General features: G+C 59.9%; 1 protein-coding gene and 1 pseudogene across 3 annotated transcripts; both read right to left on the bottom strand.

Annotated features, from left to right (window-relative positions):
• Positions 1–109: 109 nt before the first annotated feature.
• LTBP3 (latent transforming growth factor beta binding protein 3) lies at positions 110–19,222 on the bottom strand. Of its 3 annotated transcripts, XM_016921245.4 has the most exons (28): positions 18,901–19,221; positions 15,316–15,645; positions 14,966–15,168; positions 14,690–14,795; positions 14,444–14,536; positions 14,140–14,262; positions 13,546–13,704; positions 13,270–13,455; positions 12,846–12,862; positions 12,700–12,772; positions 12,424–12,522; positions 9,241–9,366; positions 9,011–9,142; positions 8,760–8,888; positions 8,118–8,240; positions 7,762–7,884; positions 4,745–4,867; positions 4,423–4,542; positions 2,889–3,017; positions 2,415–2,582; positions 2,160–2,243; positions 1,775–1,903; positions 1,534–1,671; positions 1,302–1,442; positions 1,003–1,164; positions 831–911; positions 611–742; positions 110–514 (listed from the first exon to the last, which is right to left on the bottom strand). In XM_016921245.4, the coding sequence occupies exons 1-28, from the start codon at positions 19,211–19,213 to the stop codon at positions 363–365; spliced, it is 3,894 nt and encodes a 1,297-aa protein (XP_016776734.1). In that variant the 5' UTR covers positions 19,214–19,221; the 3' UTR covers positions 110–362. The 3 variants fall into 3 exon arrangements, with proteins under 3 accessions (XP_016776734.1, XP_016776735.1, XP_016776736.1); XM_016921246.3 differs by lacking the exon at positions 14,140–14,262 and having other exon boundaries at positions 18,901–19,222; XM_016921247.4 differs by lacking the exon at positions 1,302–1,442.
• Positions 12,153–12,195, bottom strand: LOC112204872 (U7 small nuclear RNA; annotated as a pseudogene).
• Positions 19,223–19,390: the final 168 nt, after the last annotated feature.

A 19,390-nucleotide genomic window follows, 5' to 3' on the forward strand; every position in this document is an offset into this window, starting at 1 on the left:
TTGTGCCGGGCTCAGTCTAGCCCCTGGGAGGCGGCTGGGGTCTGGCGCCGCCCTGCGCAGCCCGCGCCCACGTCAGACGTGAACATCAATTTGCTTCGAAAGCCAAGGGTAAAGAGGCACGATCTGATTTATCAGTTTCTAGGAAACACCCTCTGGGAGGAAGGCAAGCAGCGCCCGCCGGAGACCTTACAACCGCCCGCTAACCGGGGAGGGGGGCCGGTAGGGGCGCCTCGGGTCTCAAGGCGCCGGGAGGGTCTGCGGGCCCCGAAGGTCCCTGGGTCCGAGCCACAAGTCGGGGCAGAAGTGAGGCCGAGCTCGCGGAAATCCCTCAGTGATCACCGAGGTCTGGGCCGAGGGCGGCGTCAGCGGCGGCGCTGGGGAACGCAGGCCCCGTGCGGGCGGCTGCGCGCGAAGCCAGCTTTGCAGACGCAGCGGAAGGAGCCGCTGGTGTTCACGCAGCGCTCGCTCTTGCACAGCAGCCCGCGCTGGTTCAGCTCTCGGCACTCGTCGATATCTGAAGGTGAGGGCGACGGGTGCGGCTTCGCTGAGCCTCCAGGCGGCTCCTCACCACCGGCCCCGCCCCTGCCCCCACCCCCGAAGCCCGGCTCACCCACGCAGCGGGCGCGGGAGGCGTCGAGCTGGAAGCCGCCAGGACACTCGCACACGGCGCCGCCCGGCCGCGGCACGCAGCGGCCACTCACGCAGCGACACTCGTCTGAATCCTCCTCTGAACTGTCCTCATCTGCGTGGCCCGGAACAATATGGACTTCAACACTGAGCCCCGGCCAAAGGCTACCAACCCCGCCACCGCCCGACCCGGCAGCACTCACCTCTTGGGGGCTTCCCCAACAGCAGGGGGCTCGTGTCCCAGAAGGAATTGCTCTCGCTCTGCGATGTCGGGCAATGGGACCCTGGGAGGAGCAGAACTGGTCAGCGACGTCCGGGTCCCCGGGCCCTGGCCCCCATCCTCGCTCCCGGCCAACTCCTCCCCGACTGCCTTACCCGCGCCGCGCGGCGGGCACGGTCGGCATTGGGCGCCCCAGCCGCGGCCCTGGCGGCAGCAGCAGTCGTCGAAGGTGAGGGCAGGCCCGGCCAGGGGGCCAGCGCACATGCCGTCCTCTCCGCGCTGGCTCCAGCACACGTCGCGCCGCTCCGGGGCACGCTCTGCGGAAGACACCTGGCATCAGGGGAGGGGCCCAAGGCAGGAACCGCCCGCCTCCGCCCCCGCCCCACCCCACCTGCGCGGGGGCCACGTGACGGACAGGGCCCCGGGGTCGGCCAAGGCCAACCCTCGCCCTCACCGGCCGGGCTCTCGGGGAGCTGGCAATCGCGGCCGGAGGGCCCGGGCACCCAGGGCGGGCGACACTCGCAGCGGTAGGAGCCCGGCAGGTTGACGCAGCGGCCAGGGCGGCAGGCTGCCGGGTCCTGGCACTCGTCCACGTCTACGAACAGCGAGGGGGTGGGTGGGGGCCGTCACACCTCGGCCCGGGCCCCGCCCCTCCCGCGTACCCCACTCCCCGGCCCGGGCCTCACCCATCTCTTCCGGGCTCAGGCACTGGCGCTGCGCGGGACTGTACTCGGCAGGGGGCGTGCAGGCACAGCGGTAGCCGCCGCGCGTGTTCTCACACACTCCGTTCCGGCAGTTGGACTCGTCCAGGCACTCGTCCACGTCTGCAGGGAGGAAAAGCGTGGGTAGCAGGGGCAGGCCCGGGATGGGCGCGGTGGCGCGTGTCTCCCTGCCGCTTCCCCACGGCCGCCGGGGGGCGGAGCTCACCCACGCATTCCAGCAGGTTCCCGTCGTAGTAGAAGCCCTGCTTGCAGTAGCACTCGTAGCCAGGCTGCGTGTTCACGCACTTGCCCTCCTTGCAAATCTCCGACCCGAACAACATGCACTCGTCGATGTCTGCGGGGTGACAAACACTGGCCGCTCCGGTCCCGCAGCTGCAGCCCGGAGGCGTGGGCTGGGCGCACCACCGGAGCGAAGCCATGCCCGGGCGGGGCCTACAGGAGGGGCGGGGCCTACAGGGCGGGGCCTGCGAGGAAGGTGCGGGCGGGGCTTACCCGGCGCGGGCAGCTGACCCAGCGAGCCCCGGCGGGATCCGGGCGAGCCCAACCCGGGGTGAGAGGGCGCGGGGCGGGCGGAGCCGCAGGTCGCTTACCACGGTGGGCTGGGATGCCGTAGTTGACGATATTGTTGTCCTGGGTGTAGCCCTTTCCGTCTGGGCAGAGGCTGTGGAACTCGGCTGCAGGGGCAGGGCGGCCGTGGGGAGGGAAGAGGCAGGATTGAGCGCGCGCGTGGGCTTAGGGCTGCAGCCCGCCGCCTGTTTCCCAACTGCCAGGGGGCGCCATTTCCCACATTTGGCTTCCAGATGAAGAAACTGAAGATCTGGGAAGGGCCCTGCCCGGCTCCTGACCTGAGCTGTAGACTGGGCAGGGGTAGATTTCGCAGTGGTCGCCCCAGCCGGCCCCCAGAGAGCAGCAGCACTCCTGCTGGGTCACGTTGGTGGCCAATACGCTGTCGCAGAACACTGTGTCATCGAAGTTCAGGTAGCACTCCTTCTTGTGGTGGGGCTGCTCCACCTCTGAGGGGCGGACGGCAGCTCAGGGTCGTGCACAGACCCCCCTTGGCCCTGTCCACCCTGCCCACCCACCACAGGTCTTTCCCCCCACATTCCCTGGCTCCCCTTAGCCTCCTCCTGAGAGTTGGCTCTGTTCTCAACGTGGTGTTCTGGGCCCTTCATGGTCTGGCCCCACCAGACTCCCCCAGCCAAAAGGGATTTCTTCCGGTTCCCCAAATTTAGGAGGGTGGGGCCAGGACACATCTCTGAATCCTAGCTGCAGCTCAGGGGAGTTGTCCAGTCCGAGGGAGGAGCTGGGAGGACACTCACCCTCACAACCGTGCTGGTCCTGGGTGGGAGTGAAGCCCTCATCGCAGACACACACATAGGAGCCCTGAAGGTTCTTGCAGGCCCCATGGGGAAGGCACAGGCTCGGGTCCTGGCTGCACTCATCTATGTCTGCGGGGCAAGAGTAGCGCAGCTGGAAACCCAGCCCCTCTTTCCCTGGGGCTGCACCTCAAGGGCCTCACACAAGTTCAGAACCTGAATTTCCACTTTGGTTTCAAAGTATGTACAGCAGGAAGTATGCTGTGTCTGTGCATGTGTCTGAATGTGCATGTGGACATTAGCTGCTGTCCTTCATAACACCTTCAGTGGCTCCCACTAACCTTACAAAACCTAAAAGTATCAGAAGCCCAAATGGAAAGGCCTCAAATTGCATTTGAGGCCTTTCAAATTGAGCTTCCAATACCTTTAGGTCTCATCACGCCTTACTCTAGACCACCCTCCACTCCCCAACTCTGTGCTCAGGGCACCCTCCCCTCCTCTGTAAACACAACTAGCTCCTTCCAGATCTCTATGCTTTGCAATTACTGCTCTTTGGTCCTGGAATGACTTCTCGTGCCTTGCCTTTCCCATGCCTAGGGAACTCCTACTTACGTTTCAGTCCAGTTCAACATTCACCTCCCCATTGCAATTAATCATTAGTCTATACCTTTCTTGGCACCCAGGACCCTGAACTGTCAGAATCAGTTTACATGTCGGCCTCCCCTAGCTGGGAGCCCTGGGTGATTGCTGATTACCTAGTACAAAGCACAGAACCTGGAAAATAGTAGGTGCTCAATAAACTTTTTCTTTCTTTTTTTTTTTTTGAGATGGAATCTCACTCTCTGCCCACGCTGGAGTACAGTGGCGTGATCTCGGCTCACTGCAACCTCCGCTTCCCATCTTCAAATGATTCTTCTGCCTCAGCCTCCCGAGTAGCTGGGACTACAGGCGTGCGCCATCACGCCTGGCTAATTTTTGTATTTTTAGTAGAGATGGGGTTTCACCATATTGGCCAGGCTGGTCTTGAACTCCTAACCTCATGATCCGCCCGCCTCAGCCTCCCAAAGTGCTGGGATTACAGGCGTGAGCCACCGCCCCCAGCCTGAGCCACTGCACTCAGCCTAAACTTTTGTTGGATGAATGCATGTGTATGGGTGAGTTGATGGGGAAGACCAATACATTAATATCTGTAAAGAGCTTAACAGAGTGCCTGGCACATAATAAGCACCACGATAGCACTAACTGTCATGTTTACTGTGATCATTGTTATTCTAGGTGAAAGACTGGAAGGCTGAGCAGATGGATGGGTGGGTGAGTGGAAGGATGAATGGAAGGATGGATGGATAGAAGGAAGGAAGGATGGATGGATGGATGGATGGATGGATGAAGGATGGAAGGATGGATGGTTGGATGGTGGGTGGATGGGTGGGTGGGTAGGTGGATGGATGGATGGATGGATGGAGAAAGGCCACAGTGTGTCTAGGGAATTACTGCTCCCTGCCACATCCCTCAGGAACCCTCAGCCAGTCCCCCATACCTTGGCATTTCCTGCCACCCACCAGCCGATGCCCCTGGGGGCAAAGACATCTGTAGGAGCCATTGGTATTGATGCAGTCACCCCCAATGCAGGCTGCAGGGAAGTCACACTCATCAATGTCTGTAGGGGATGGAAGGGGTGGAGAATCTCAGGGGCTGATCACCAACCCCAGCCTGAGGCAGCCAAAGCTTTCTCCCAGAGCCCTGGGTCAGTCCCACGCCCCTATGCCCCAACTGAGATCTGGATTAGGACTGGACCCTGGGGGGTGGGGGTCCTGGGGTAGGGAGGGACAGGTCAGCACCCCAGCTCTAAGATCCCTCACCCTCGCAGTGGCTCCGGTCCCTGGACAGATGGTAGCCAGAGAGGCACTGACACTGGAAAGATCCTGGCGTGTTGCTGCAGATGCCATTGTCACACACGTCCCCAGCCTCACACTCGTCCACATCTGCAGGGCACAGGGGATGTCAGAGGACCAGACTGGGTGGTCTTGGGTTTCTACTACTGTTTTCTCACTTCTGCGCATGGCCTGGAGCACCAGAGCTGAGGCCAGCAGCACTCAGAAGCACAGGCCTCACCCTGCTTCTGGGTGGCACACAGTGCCCTGACGACCAGGTCAGGTGCTGCCAGGGTCCCTAGGCCAGGTCTGATGCTAAAGAGCCTTCCCAGCCTCCCCCGCCCTCTCTCCCTGCCCCAGCCGCTTTCACTGCTGCTCCCACCCTTCCCTCACCTGCCATGGCTCCCTTTTTCCTCTGGGGATAAACTCCCTATCCTTGTTCTTCCCACTTTCTTCTGCTCATGCAGTAAAGGAACTTGACCCTCCCCCGGGACACACTTTCCTGAGGCCTCTCTGGTGGAGCCAGTTGTTGCCCACATCCCAGACCCCTCCAAGCCTGAGCTCAGCCTCTGAGGTGCCGCCGGCCTCCTGCAGCCTCAGTCCTCCTGTGGCTGTCAGCACCCACCTTCCTCATTCCTCCTGCTCTGTTTTTCTCTCCATCCTGGGAGTTTCGAACATCCGCGTGGACAACCAGGTCAGCCTCTGACCTCACATTCCTGGATCTCTCAGCTTCCGTGACCTTCCCCTCACTCTCAGGGTCCCAAGGGGATTTTCATCACTCAGATCTGCTCCACCCTGGGGCCCTCAGAGGCTGCCTTCTTTCCACTGTTCTCAAGTCCTCACCTCCACCTTCTCTCTCACAGGGCTTGGTGGCCTCCCTCTCAGTCCTCCGAGCTTGCCTGACACCCCCAGACTCTGATAGTTCCCAGCTGGAGCCCAGGGCTTATCATCCCTAGGACTCCCATCCCTGATCCATAAACACCTCTCCTTCCTCCTCACTGTCTGGCAATGCCCAGTCTCTGGTCAGAGCTGTGGCCTGTGGATCCTGGGTGCGGAGTGGGACTGGAGCAGCCACCAAGCTGAGCATGCTGGAACATACCCACAGGCTTCAGCCTCAGTCCAGCAGAGCCTCGTGTGGCTGGCACCTCCCTCTCTGACTCCTCTAAAGCTTTGACTTCCATAAAGCCCCTAGGCAGCCCCATGCCCTGGGATACTTCCAAACCGCCACTGTTCTCCTGAGTCCCCTACTCAACCCAGGCCCTTCACTGTGTATTGAGAGAATTAAAGGTAATCCCCCTTAACCCACTGAACATCGTTATCTACATCCATTCCCCTCCTGCTCCTGTTACAGCAAGAGATGTCCCTTCCGCTGGCTCTCCTCCCTCCTCTCCTGACCCTGCTGCCCTCGTCTCCTGGTCCACTCTCCTGGCATCACCTCCTCAGCCTATACCAAAGCCCCACTTTGGAAGAGCAAGAGTCCCCAGGTCTTGTTCTTTTTCACTTTCTGCCCACATATCTCTGGCCTCTGTCCCTATCATATCCCAAAAGCTACCCTGCCAAGGCTACTAGGGACCTTCTTGCCAAGGAAGGCATCACTAGGATTTCCAGGTAGGATTAGGGGGCAGACCCCTAAGTCTTGTCCTAAGACTTATTGTCTCACCAGTTATTATTTTACAAGAACCTCTCTACTGCACTTGGCTCATCCTCCTCCTTCCCTGGAAATATGTCCTCCCCAGCTTCCCAGATGGTGCCCCTCAGGCGCCCCTGCCATCCCTCCCCCACCATCTCCTCCAACGCCTTCCCCAGCCTGCCCCTGAACTGTCAGTGTCCACAAGGCTCTGCTAGATGCTCTGCTTACCCAACCCACCTTGGGTTGGCTAAGCAGGCCCACCCAAGACTCCATAGCTCCCCCGGTCCATGGTCCATCATTCCAGGTGGGTATGCTGGCATCTCCTGCTGAGAGGCTCACAGGCACAATCCATTCAATTTGTCCAATGTGGAGCTCAGCATTTTCCCTCCCAAACATGCCCACGCATGAGGACCCATTCCCAGTGAGCAGCACCACCCCCTCACTCACCCAAACTGGAAACGGGGAGGGGTCGTTATCACCCTCGCTTTCACTTGACATCCAGTTAAAAAACCCAGGAGGTCTAATAGTTCTCCAATATCATCGTCTCATGGCCATCCTGAGCCCACCACTCATCCTGTCCACCACTGTCTCCGCCCTAAGTCTCTGCAACAGACCTCCCTCCACAATCAGCAGCAGGGAACGTTCTAAAACAAATGGCAAATCTTGTCACTCTTACACTTAAAATGCTTCAGGTGCCCTCTAACACCTTCTGGGTGAAGCACAACCTCCCAGGCAGGAATTAGGGGGCCCTCCAAGGGATGGGGACCTATCCCTCCCCGGCCAGCCTCAGCCCCCATAGCCTGATCATTCCTTACAGTTCCCCAACACCCCATCCTCTGTCTCACCTCTGATCTGCCAGTGCCAGCCCCTGTGTCTGCCATGCTGTTCCTCTCCTCCTTTCTTGCCCAATTCCTAGTGATTCTTTAAGATGACCCAGGCCTCCTTCCTCCCATCCCGCTGTGTCTCCAGGAAGCAGCCCAGCTCCATCCAGGCCCAGCACTGCATGCTACAGTCTGTCTTTCCTTCTCCAGTTTTCAATGAGTCCCAGCCCCCAGCCCCGCCTCTTGGCGTATAATAAACAGGAGTGCAGGGGGGAGTACTATCATCTGCCCTCATTCTTTGATATCTTTTTTCCTTCAAATTTAAGTAACATGCTTTGCAAACGCAGCTTCGAGCTCTACCCCCTGAGACCCTTCCTACGTGGAAATTCTAGTGGTGCCTTCCTTGGCAAGGTTCGTTGAGAAAATGAGTGAGCAGAGTCACCTGGGGATGAATGAGCCACCTTCCACCCACTGTTTACAGACAGCGTGACCCGCTCCCCGGCTTCAGCGCGTAGGAGGCGGCGGAGGCCCGGGGCGGGGGTGCTGGCGCTCACCCAAGCAACTGCGGCCGTCGGGCGCCGGCGCGTAGCCCTGGGCACAGGTGCAGCGGAAGGAGCCCGGGAGGTTCTCGCACCAGCCAGGCGAGCAGGGGCTGCCCTCGGCGCACTCGTTCACGTCTGCGGCGGAAAGACCTAGCCTCAGACTCTGCCCCACCGGAAGGCGGACCGCGCACCTCGCGGGGGTGTGGGTCTCTTCCCTGGAACGCGGGGTTGAGAGGGCAGCCTCTACTCCCGGAAGGCCCCGCCCCCAGACGCCAATCACCACCGCTACCCCGCCCCGCCCCCAGCGGAGCCAGACTGGGGAAGGCACCCGACGGCCCCACCCACTCGGCTCCGGGCCCCGCCCTCACCGCGACAGGCCCCGCCCCCCTGGCTGCGGTAGCCAGGCTGACAGGCGATGCACTTGAAGCTCCCGGGCTTGTTCTCGCATTTGCCATCCGGGCAAGAGCTTGGGTCCCGGCACTCGTCGATGTCTGCACGGGAGGGAGAAGGAAGAGGACCCATCTGGGGACAACGCGGGTGGCCCGGCTCCCAGCGTCCACAGCAGGGACTTCCTCCCACACAGATCAACGAGGCTCCCGGACCCCAACCTCTGAGAGGCCCAGAGCCGAGCATACAGGCCGGGTGCGGTGGCACACGGCTGTAATCCCAGCACTTTGGGAGGCCGAGGCGGGTGGATCACCTGAGGTCAGGAGTTCGAGACCAGCCTTGCCAACATGGCGAAACCCCGTCTCTACTAAAAATACAAAAATTAGGCGTGGTGGCAGGCGCCTGTAATCCCAGCTACTCGGGAGGCTGAGGCAGGAGAATCGCTTGAACCCGGGAGGCGGAGGTTGCAGTGAGCCAAGATCTCACCACCGCACTCCAGCCTGGGCGACAGAGTGAGACTCCGTCTCGGGAAAAAAAAAAAAAAAATGCAGGCACCCCAGCCCCACCCCAGGTGGAGAGACAACTAAGGAGCCCCTTCTTTGGTCTGAATGGGGTCCCCTCACCTTCGCACACAGGAGGCCGGGAGGCTTTGAGCCGGTAGCCGGGGTAGCAGTTGCACTTGTAGTGACCAGGAAAGTTGATGCAGAAGCCGCCGTCGCCGCACAGGTGCGGCTTGGCGCATTCGTTCAGGTCTGTGCGGGAGGAAGGGGCCACGAAGGGGGTGTAGGAGGCGGCGGGCAAGGGGAGGGATTACACGGCGGTCTGGAGGAGAGCCCGTCCCACCCAGGGCCGCCTCCGCCCTGGCGGCGCTCACCCACGCACGAGCGCCCCCCGGCGCCCACGTGCAGGCGGTAGCCGCGGTTGCAGTGGCAATTGTAGGAGCCGCCGGTGTTCATGCAGATGCCCCTCCCCGGGCCACAGGGCTCTGCCTCGCACTCGTTCACATCTGAGAAGAACGGGTAGGCCGAGAAAAGTCAAAGGAAGCGTCGTTATCTTGGGTCCCCCCCCACCCACCTGCACGCCCGCTGCCTGCCCTGCGCTCACCCACGCAGTAGCGGTGCTGGGGATGTGACCGGTAGCCGGGGTTGCAGTGGCAGGAGTAGTCAGGGGGGCCCGGCACGCACTCTCCGTGGCCACAGATGTTCTGGTTCAGTCGGCACTCATCAGTCTCTGCGGGCATGGCCAGGTCAAGCGGCGGAGCAGGGAGCGCTCACCTTCTGCCATATCCCCAGGGCAGACCTCAACACCCCAGTCACACCATGACCTCAGGTTCCTGTACGCCCATACTCCAACTCCAGGATGTCCTATTTCTCTCTTTTAGATAACCCCAATATCAAGACCCCAGAAAGCTCCAAACTAGGACTCCAGGCCCCTGACAGCCGTATCACCCCACACCCAGGCCCGGATACTTCCATTCCCGGTTCACTCCAAGACCCTGACCCCACTCACCTCAAACCAAACCACATCCCCTCAGGGCCCCTCAGTCGTCCCAGTACTCCCACCCAAGGGACTAAAACTCCTTTCTCCCCAGTCGCCTCAATACCTTAAACTCTATAGCCTCGGTCACACCAGTGTCCTCTAGCCCAGTGACTCCATAAGCCCTTGCCCCAGGGACCCGACCCCCTATTCCAGAAGGGTTGATTACCCCCTCCCAAGACTAGCAGGAGCTGGTTTCCTGGGAATCCTAACTAGTGCCAAAGCTGTGCACAGGCAGTCAGATCCAGGAACCACCCCCCTCACTCTCTTTGACACCAAGCCCAGGACTCCCTGCCTCCAGCCTCTCCCTCCTTTGGATCCTCACTGCTCACCAGTTTCATTTCCCACACCCCTTCCCCCTCACTCCTGCCATGCAGCCTGGGCCATAACAGTGAACTCTGCTCTGCCCCAAACTCACCTGGCCAGTGGGCTTTGCAGGCTGTTCTCTTTGCCTGGAGTACCTCTCCTTAGGCTTCCTTAACAGCCCCTCCTTTGAGGGGCCTTGTCCACATTCCCAAAGCCCCCAAGAACAGCCATCTCCCACCTGAGCCCTAACCCCAGGAGCTCATGGAGGATCAGGGTTTCAGCTGGGTTGGCAGTTCCCTTGTGCTTTTGAAGCCCACACAGGCATGGGCTTGAACACGGCTCAGCTGTGTGACCTGGGGCAGGTTACTGAACCTCTTTGAGGCTCAGCTTTCTCATCTGGAAAACGAGGCTAACAACGCTCACTTTGCAGAGTATGAGAAGGTTAAATGGTATTTAGAACGTAAAACTCTTCAGACAGTACCTGGCACAGAGGGACTGCTCAGTCTGAGCTAGCAATTATGATGCTCAAAATCCTGCAGACACTGCCCATAGCCTCTGGCATTAAACTCAAGCCTCCTTGACAAGGCTCAGTGCACTGGACTTCCCCTGGTTCAGAGACACTGGCCTGTGTGTGGGTTCTCCCTCCTCCACCAGTGTTTCATGCTTCCATGCCTTTGCCCAACTTAACTTCCCTTGTGATATCCTTTTCCCAACCTGAATGCCCCTCCCTTCCTCATGTCTCTGGCATTTCTAACCATCTTTCTTTTTTTTTGAGATGGGGTCTCACTCTGTCCCCAGGCCGGAGTGCAGTGGCACGATCTCGGCTCACTGCAACCTCTATCTCCCAGGTTCAAGTGATTCTCCTGAGTAGCTGGGACTACAGGCATGCACCACCACGCCCAGCTAATCTTTTTTTTGTGTGTGTATTTTTAGTAGAGACTGGGTTTCACTATGTTGGCCAGGATGGTCTCAATCTCTTGACCTCGTGATCCACCCACCTCAGCCTCCCAAAGTGCTGAGATTATAGCTGTGAGCCACTGCACCCTGCCACAGTTTCCCAGTTTTCACAGGAAAACTCCCCAGGCCGGAAAAAAAAAAAAAAAAGAGCATGGTGGCGCACACCTGTAATCCTGGCACTTTGGGAGGCCAAGGCTGGAAGATCACTTGAGCCCAGGAGGTCAAGGCTGTAGTGAGCCATGATCCTGCCACTGACTCCAGCCTAGGTCACAAGGTGAGACCCTGTCTCAAAAAACAAACTAAACAAATAAAAAGAAAGAAAGGAACCCAAATATTTCTTGAGCACCTACTATGTGCCAGGCACTGTTGAGGTGCTGGGGATACTGCATGAACAAAAACAGACAAAAATTTCCTGTCCTTGCAGAGCAGACAGGCAACAAGCCGATCAATAAGCAGAATCTCCTATGTCTTATAAATGCTATGAAAAACTAAATCAGGGCCAGGCGTGGTGGCTCACACCTGTAATCCCAGCACTTTGGGAGGCCAAGGCGGGCGGATCACAAGGTCAGGAGATCAAGACCATCCTGACTAACATGGTGAAACCCCGTGTCTACTAAAAATACACAAAAAAATTAGCCGGGTGTGGTGGTGGGCGCCTGTAGTCCCAGCTACTCAGGAGGCTGAGGCAGGAGAATGGCGTGAACCCGGGAGGTGGAGCTTGCAGTGAGCCGAGATCGCGCCACTGCACTCCAGCCTGGGCGACAGAGCGAGACTCCGTCTCAATCTCAAAAAATAAAAAATAAAAATAAAAATAAAAAAAATCAGAGTAGAAGGAAGGAGTTCTGAGGGTTGTGATAATAAGTAGGGTGGCAATGATAGAAGGCTTTCTGAACAGATTTTGAAAGATGGTTATGGGCTGGGAACAGTGGTTCATGCCTGTAATCCCAGCACTTTGGAAGGCCGACACGGGCGCATCACGAGGTCAAGAGATCGAGACCACCCTGGCCAACATGGTGAAACCCCGTCTCTACTAAAAAAAAAAAATTAGCTGGACGTGGTGGCGCATGCCTGTAATCCCAGTTACTCGGGAGGCTGAGGCAGGAGAATCGCTTGAACCCGGGAGGCGGAGGCTGCGGTGAGCCGAGATTGCGCCACTGCACTCCCGCCTGGCGACAGAGCAAGACTCCGTCTCAAAAAAAACAAAAAACAAAAAAAAACTGGGAAACCTGCTAGACAAATTCTAAAAGACCTGTAACACTAATAAGTATTTGTTGAATGAATGAAATCCCTCAGAATGGGCTAACCACCATGCTACCTGGATCGTTTAGGGCAGTGGGATCTCTGGTGCTCACCAGGCTTCCCCAGTGCTCAGCCCTGGATACACGCTAGCCTATTAGCGCTAGGGAATGCCTGGGGGCGGGAGGGAGGAGAGAAAACTAAACTGGGGGCGTGGCCTAGGCAGGGGAGGCTTTGCTGGGCGGGCCTTACCTGTGACCTGAGTGGGAGCGATCTCTACGGCGCTGCGGGAAGGAGGCAAGTCCGGCAGGAACCAGCGCATGGTCGGGGGCGAGGGACGGGAGATCAGCTCTGCGGGCGGCAGTGCACTCTGGTCAGAGACGATATTGACTGAAGCCTCCCTTTCCACTTCAGTCTTGGCCCGGCGCCCCACCCCAGCTTGACTGTCCCCGAGTACTTAAACTGTGAACTCCCCGCCCACCCAGTGATTTAGCCCTTGAGGACTCATCCCTAAAGTGCCCAGCTCACCTGGGTAGGGCCGGGCAGGAGTCGTGGTGGCAGTTGGGTGGCTCTGCTGCACTGACCTCTCCTCACTCACCGGCTGCGGGTGACAGCAGCATGAGCCCTCCTGTCCCTCGCCTGCCCACCCCTCCCATCTGGGTTCTCATACTCACTGAGTCCGTGGTCACCCCTAAAAGGGAAGAAGATGGGGCCATGAAGTGTTGGGGCGGGAGAAGGGAGTCAGATCTGGGATCAGCAGCTGAGTATTTGCAGTTAGGGTCTCTGGGAGTTCAACAATCATGTCTCCAGGTCAAGGGTCAGGGGTTAGATTCTGGGGTTAGGGTGTGTTTGCATAGTAGTCACATGATGAGGTTGAATGGCCTTGGGTTACAGGTCAGGCTGTAGAAGGCTTAGGAGGTTATAGCTCAGGGTCAAATATCTGGGTCAGGGGTCAGAGGGTCAGGTGGGAGGTCAGTGGATGGGTCAGGGATAAGGAATTGGGGGTTAGACTGTGAGGTCAGATCTGTGGATCATGGGTCAAGGGGTCAGGCCTAGGGGCTTGGCATGGGTCAGGGATCAGAAGGGGTCAGGCTAGACCTCTCTCTTCCTCTGTGTCCTCAGGTGGTGGAGCCTGGCTAGGGCTCTCCGGAAGCTGCTGGGGCTTGGGTGGCCCGTCAGGGTGCAGGAAAAGGGAAAAGTCACTCTCGCCCTGAATGGTGAGCGTCTGGTGGGAGGTGAGAATGTGGTATCCCTTCCCAGCTGGGCAGATCTCCTTGAACGCAGCTGCAGTCAAGACAGCAGACACAAAAGTGAGCATTTCCTGGACAGGTGCATGGACCTATGAACCCCTACCCCCGGGTAACCCTGACTCACCGGTGCCATCTGTTGGGCAGCGCTGACACCGCGCGCCCCAGGCCTTGCCGACACTGCAGCAGCAGAGCTGGCGGGTCAGGCGGGTGGTCAGTGGGTGCTGGCACTGGTGCTCAGGGCTCACCAGGCGGAAACACAGGCTCTTCTCCTCCGGTTTGTCTGCTGCAGGGGCCAGTGGGGGGCATGGGCACCTGAGCCTGCACATTGCCCACGTCCCTCTGCCCAGCTGCTGCAGATCTTGCCTCTCCGGCCCAGACAACCCTTGATCCCCCATGTGGTCTCTGACCCCATATGACCCTGAACTCATGTGACCACTGACCCCATTGACTCCCGATTCTAGCTATCCTGGACTTCACCACTCCTACTCATCAAGCCTATGTTCTGCATGACTCTGACTCTATGTAATCCCTGACCCCAAGTGACTGCTAATGGCAGATCTCATGTGACCCCGGACCCTGCTGATCCCTGATCCTATTGGCTCTGGGCCTTGTTCCTCCTGCAGTCAACCCTTAACCCCACTCTGATCTCTTGCGATCTCTGATCCTTGCTCCCACCCATGCCTTGTGACCTCCCAGGAACCTGAGCCCCAGGTCTCACCAATGCACTGTGTACGGGAGGGGCCTAAACTATGGCCAGGTGGGCAGACACAGCGATAGGAGCCAGGGTTGTTGAGGCAGTCACCATGGCGACACACGCCCGGCATTGCGCACTCGTTGATGTCTGTGGTAAGTGGAAGTTTGGCCCCTCTGGTCTGGGGCCATGGGGTGACAGCAGGCTGCTCCAAGAACCTCAGGGTCTTGCCCCAGCCCCACCTCCTCTCTCGCCCACCTTGGGACCCTCCCCACCCCCAGTGATGGCTGGCCTGCCCCTCCAGCCCACAGAATCTCCTAGCTGGCCATACCCTGGCAGTGGGTGCTGTTGAGCCTCTTGTAGCCCTGGGGACAGTCAGCGCCCACTTCCCCACGTACAGGCCCTGGCTTCTGCACTCCTGTGTCTGCAGAGAGAGGATAGCTTGGCAGGGGAGGGTGAGGAGGGAACTGGGGAGGGGCAGAGCCGATGTGACCTGGGGACTCCCACTGCAGGGACGGGTGGGGTGGATGGGGAGGGGCCACCAGATAGGGAACGCCCCCTGAGCCCAAGCACTCACACTGCAGCTGGGGACACTTGTGGCACTTGCTCTGGCCCCAGGCAGTGCCGATGCTACCGCAGCAGTCTTCCTGCTTGGTGAGGCCGGGGAGGGGGTTGCTGCCACACTAGGGGAAGGAGGGGGAGGTGGGGTCACAGAGCACCCCGCCCCGCTGCCGCCTGTTAGGGTTGGGCCTTTTCCTCTTCCCCCGCCCCTCAGTTTTCTGCTATCCGAGTGAGTTGGGGCAGAGCAACCCTGAGAGAAGGAAAGGCCGATCCCGACTGTGGATTCACTCACGGGCTGCTTGGGCAGAGTGTCCTGGAAGCAGCGGCCCAGGGGCTTCTGGGTGGGCGGCCGGGGGTGCGAGGGCTTGGGGTGCGGCAGCAGGTGCTGGGAGGGGGCTGCGCCCTCGGCGTTCGAGCTCTCAATGCGGTGCACCTGGACCGAGGCCTCGGGCGGGTGATGGACGCGCACATTCACCACGGGGGGCGGGGCCTGCACTGGGGGCGGGCGCAGTGGCCTCAGGGCTGCCCGCACCGCGCCGCGGGTCACCGCGCTGAGCTCCTCCAGGGCTGAACCTGCCCTGCCCTGGCCACCCTAGTGCCCACCCACTGGCGACCTTCCCGGGTTTGCCAGTTGCCTGGTACCTTCTGCTGAGATCTGTCCCGGGCCTAGGGGCACCAGGAAGGCTGCGTGCTGGGCAGGAGGCCCCTCCCCGGGCCCAGGAGGGTCAGCGATCACCTGGACGGCGTAGATGGCGTGCTTGCTGGCCACAGAGTCGCCCTCCGGAGCCAGGGGCGGCAGCGCCCCTGTGGACAGGGCCCCCGCCCTGCTCAGGCCGGGGCCTGAGGCGCCGGTACCCCCACCGGCTCCTCCTGCGGGCACCTGGCAGAAGCGCCCAGTGAAGTCCGGGGGACACAGGCACTGGTTTCGCGAGGAGCACTGGCCGCCATTCATGCAGGGGAGAGGGCACACCACTGGGGAGAAGAGTGGGGTCAGGCCCTCACCCACATCCTGTCTCTTTCCCCTCCTCCCTACTTCCTTGCCACCCACTGGCTCTGTCCTCTTGGGAAGCCAGGTTTTGAGATACATCCTACATAGGGAAACTGCCCTCTCTAGGTTCCCCAACATCCTTACACCCATGTTGGGTTCTGGAGTCTCAAGTCCAGGATTTAAATCCTCACTAAGCCATGTGCCAGCTGTGCGACCCTGAGCAACTCACGTCCCCTCCCTGTGCCCCAGCGTCCTCATCTGTAGAGATGTGTGGGTTAGATGAGGTAAGGGCTGTACAAATGCTTACCCCAGGGCCTGGTACACAAAGGGTGCTTAATAAGTGGTAGCAAATAATTATGGTGATCTGGCTTTCCCCTTGGGCCTTCCAAAGGTATTGGCTCCGTCCCTGGCGCCTCCTCCTCTTCTCCCATAAACCCTTCCCTCCTTCAGGCCTCAGTCCTCTCTGCCTGCTCTCCACCCTCTCCCTCTTCACCATCCTGGGGCGCCCACCTCACCACTGCCAAAGATGTCCACATCTCAAGACACAGACACAGCCCCCAGCCTTTCCAGGGCTCTCTCAGGCACCTCTGCCCAGGACATACTGTCAGAAGTCAGCATCCTGCCTCCCCACCTCCTCTTCACCTGGCCACCAGGCATCCACAGCTGAGCCCCCACGGCTCCGTCCCTCCTGCTTTCCCCTGCCCAGTTACAGCCTCTAATGTCCCATGAACCTGCCTCCCCTCCTCCCTAGGGCCACTGCTCCTGCCCTGGCCCAGGCCTGGCCACCCAGACCCCTCCTTGGCTTCCAGCCTCTCCTGCTGGTCCACAATCTCAGTGTCCCAGAGAAACTTGCCTCAGGCAGAAGCTCACTCCATGGACCAGAACCTTTTCAGCCCATCCCCCTCTGCTCCTTCCCTATGCACTGCACACCCCAGGACCCATCTCCCTCTTGCAAATGTGCCTGCCTCCTGCCTCCTGGCCTCATCCATGCCCTTCCCTCCACAACAGGGCCCCAGGTCCCCCCCTCTCTACATATGCAGATCTCATCCTTCCTAGCTCAGTGTCTCCACCAGGAGGGAGGCTTTCCTCCTATCCGGCCCCCCTGAGCTCCCTCTCCTGCCTTACCACCCACTGGCCAGCTCTGCCTGACACCTGCTTGGCTATGTTCTTGTCTGTCTGCCTCCTTATAGAGGGTGTTCTGGAAGGCAGGGCCAGGCTGGCCTCAGCTCTGGGTCCCACAGGGGGTTCGGGGGAATGAATGAAAGAATGACTGAGGGAGAGGATGGGACCTCTGTCTGTTTCTGTCCCATACTCACCTTCAACCTGTGCTACTACCAGCCTTGGGGCTCTGACTTATCCCAAAGCCCCAGCCCTTCTCCTGCCCATCCCATGGCTGCCCTCACTTCCCAGGGCAGGAGGGCAGGAGGGCAGGAGGGCGGGGGTGCTGCTCTCCTGGATGCCAGAAGGGCCTCACAGGGACAGCCCATATCCATGGCCCTCAGGGTCAGGCTAAGCACATCCCAGCCCAGCCCATCCTGCCTGGCCTCTTGGGGCCAGGCCTCACAGAGCAGAGGGGTGTGTCCTGGGCGGGGGGAGGTAGGATTCTCTTTTTCCTGTCTCCCAGTGAGTCACTCATAGCGGTGAGAGTGACCTCCCAATGACACCCGCCCACTGTGGCCTGGGCACCGAGCCTGGGGGATGTGGGCAGCACAGATGGAGACAGCAGCCTAGGCAGGATGGCCAGGGAGCCTGGGAGATGGACACACGTACACTCACACCCACAGTCCTCTTGTCACACACACACAGAGACTCATCCTGACACCAACACAGGTTCACATAAACATTCCCATACATTTGGCCGGGCGCAGTGGCTCACACCTGTAATCCCAGCACTTTGGGAGGCCGAGGCAGGTAGATCACTCGAGATCAGGAGTTTGAGACCAGGCTGACCAACATGGTGAAACTCCATCTCTACTAAATACAAAAAAATTGGCCAGGCGTGGTGGCGCATGCCTGTAATCCCAGCTACTTGGGAGGCTGAGGCAGGAGAATCACTTGAACCCAGAAGGCGGAGGTTGCAGTGAGCTGAGATTGCGCCATTGCACTCCAACCTGGGTAACAAGAGCAAAACTCCATCTCAAAAACACAAAAACAAAAACATTCCCACATACTCTCTAACAGCGACTAGAGACACACACCCAAGACAACACAAAGACGGGTACTTCACAGTATGCCACGCCATGCCCATGGCATGACCCCAGACACAGGGGCAATATGCGCACAGACACACGCACGCATACCCCATCTCATGACAAATGTGAGCCACATGAGTGGGGTTCCTTAGCTCTGTGAGTGGGCGAGTGAATATAGGAATGTGTAAGAGGGGCTGTTTTGCTGGTGCCATCCTGGGCCTGGCCTAATTACCCTGTCCAGGAGGGTAATTACTGCTGGGACACCTCCCCGAGCCTGGCCCACGGGGCCTAGCAGGAGGATGACTGAGCCCCAGGCCTGGCCCTTTAAAGAGAGATGCTGGGGAGGGGGTGGACTCCAAGCTGAACTGGGGAGGGTGTAGGGGCTTGGGGGAGGATGAGGGGGGCCCTGAGGGCCTCTGAGGCAGGATGTTAGGAGCTTATGGGGAGGCATTGGAAAAGGAGAGGCTGAGAACCCCGAACTAGTCCCTACCTTCAGGCCTGCACCCTACTTTTAGGCCTCAACACCCTCCCTACTCAGACCTTGCCAGCAGCCGGCTCCCATCCCCAGCCCTGACCTTAGCTCCTCCTCCCAGGGAATGCAGGTGTCTACTCTGGCAGGCCCTACTTTAGACATTTTGTAAAGACTTTTCTTGTTTCTTCCAGCAAGTCTGCTTCTTGGGGGAATATTTAGCCCTTCTCTGAGGCTTCCTGTCCCCGGCTCACATTCCTCAAAAACCCTGTGTGCTCCTGCTCAGAACTCAGCACCTTCTGGGAAGCCAGTGTCATCCAGGACCTCTGCATTTCCCCACCCCTTAGGCCCCAACCCTAACGCAAAGCTTCAAAGTCCAGGCCTCCATGCAGCCCTCCAGCTCTGGCCCCCAGAGTTCCAGCCTCCCAAGTTCCCTGAGGCCCCTGGTCCCCCAGGCCCTCGGATCTCTGCCCTTTATACCCTCAGCCCCCAGTCTCTAAGGCCAAGACCCCACTAGCTCTCCCACCGGGCCTGGTGCCTGTCCTTCCCCTGCCCCCAGCCGTGCCCCCGGCCCTCACCCACGCGGAAGCCGGAGCCCGTGAGCGTGTCTGTGCTGTGGCCGTTCTCTCCGATGAGCGTCATGTTGGAGCCCTGCTGACAACTGTCCCGACACTGGCCCTTGAGACAGGTCCGCTTGCAGATCACCGGCGCAAAGACCACCTTGAAGCGCTCGCGGGCCAGCGCCCCGCCCCCGCCTGCGCCCCGCTCGCCCGCCGGCCCCCCCTCGACCCTGCCGCCCAGGCCCAGCAGCAGCAGCGCCAGCAGCCCCGCCGCCCCCGCCCCGCGCATCTCAGGGGCCAGGCCGCCAGCAGCCCCTCGGGGCCCGGGCATCCGGGGCCGCAGGACCCGGGGGAGGGGGGGCGCGCCCGGGCGGGGCGAGGGGCCCGCGCCCGAAGGGAGTAGAGGGCCGGGAGCCCCGGGAGAGGGTAGGGGGCAGCGAGGGAGGGCAGCGGGGGAAGCGGGCGGGAGGGGACCGCGGGGGCCCGGCGGGAGGCGCGGAGATGCAGA

This window comes from Pan troglodytes, chromosome 9 (genome assembly GCF_028858775.2).
Source record: "Pan troglodytes isolate AG18354 chromosome 9, NHGRI_mPanTro3-v2.0_pri, whole genome shotgun sequence".
In the NCBI taxonomy this organism is placed as follows: domain Eukaryota; kingdom Metazoa; phylum Chordata; class Mammalia; order Primates; family Hominidae; genus Pan; species Pan troglodytes.

Coding starts and splice junctions, on each gene's coding strand:
- LTBP3 (XM_016921245.4), bottom strand. CDS start 19,213: ATGCCCGGGCCCCGAGGGGCTGCTGGCGGCCTGGCCCCTGAGATGCGC. Junction 7,885..8,117: donor GGGGGGCGGGGCCTGTCGCG/GTGAGGGCGGGG, acceptor TTTCCGCCGCAG/ACGTGAACGAGTGCGCCGAG. Junction 1,165..1,301: donor GCTCCCCGAGAGCCCGGCCG/GTGAGGGCGAGG, acceptor TGTCTTCCGCAG/AGCGTGCCCCGGAGCGGCGC.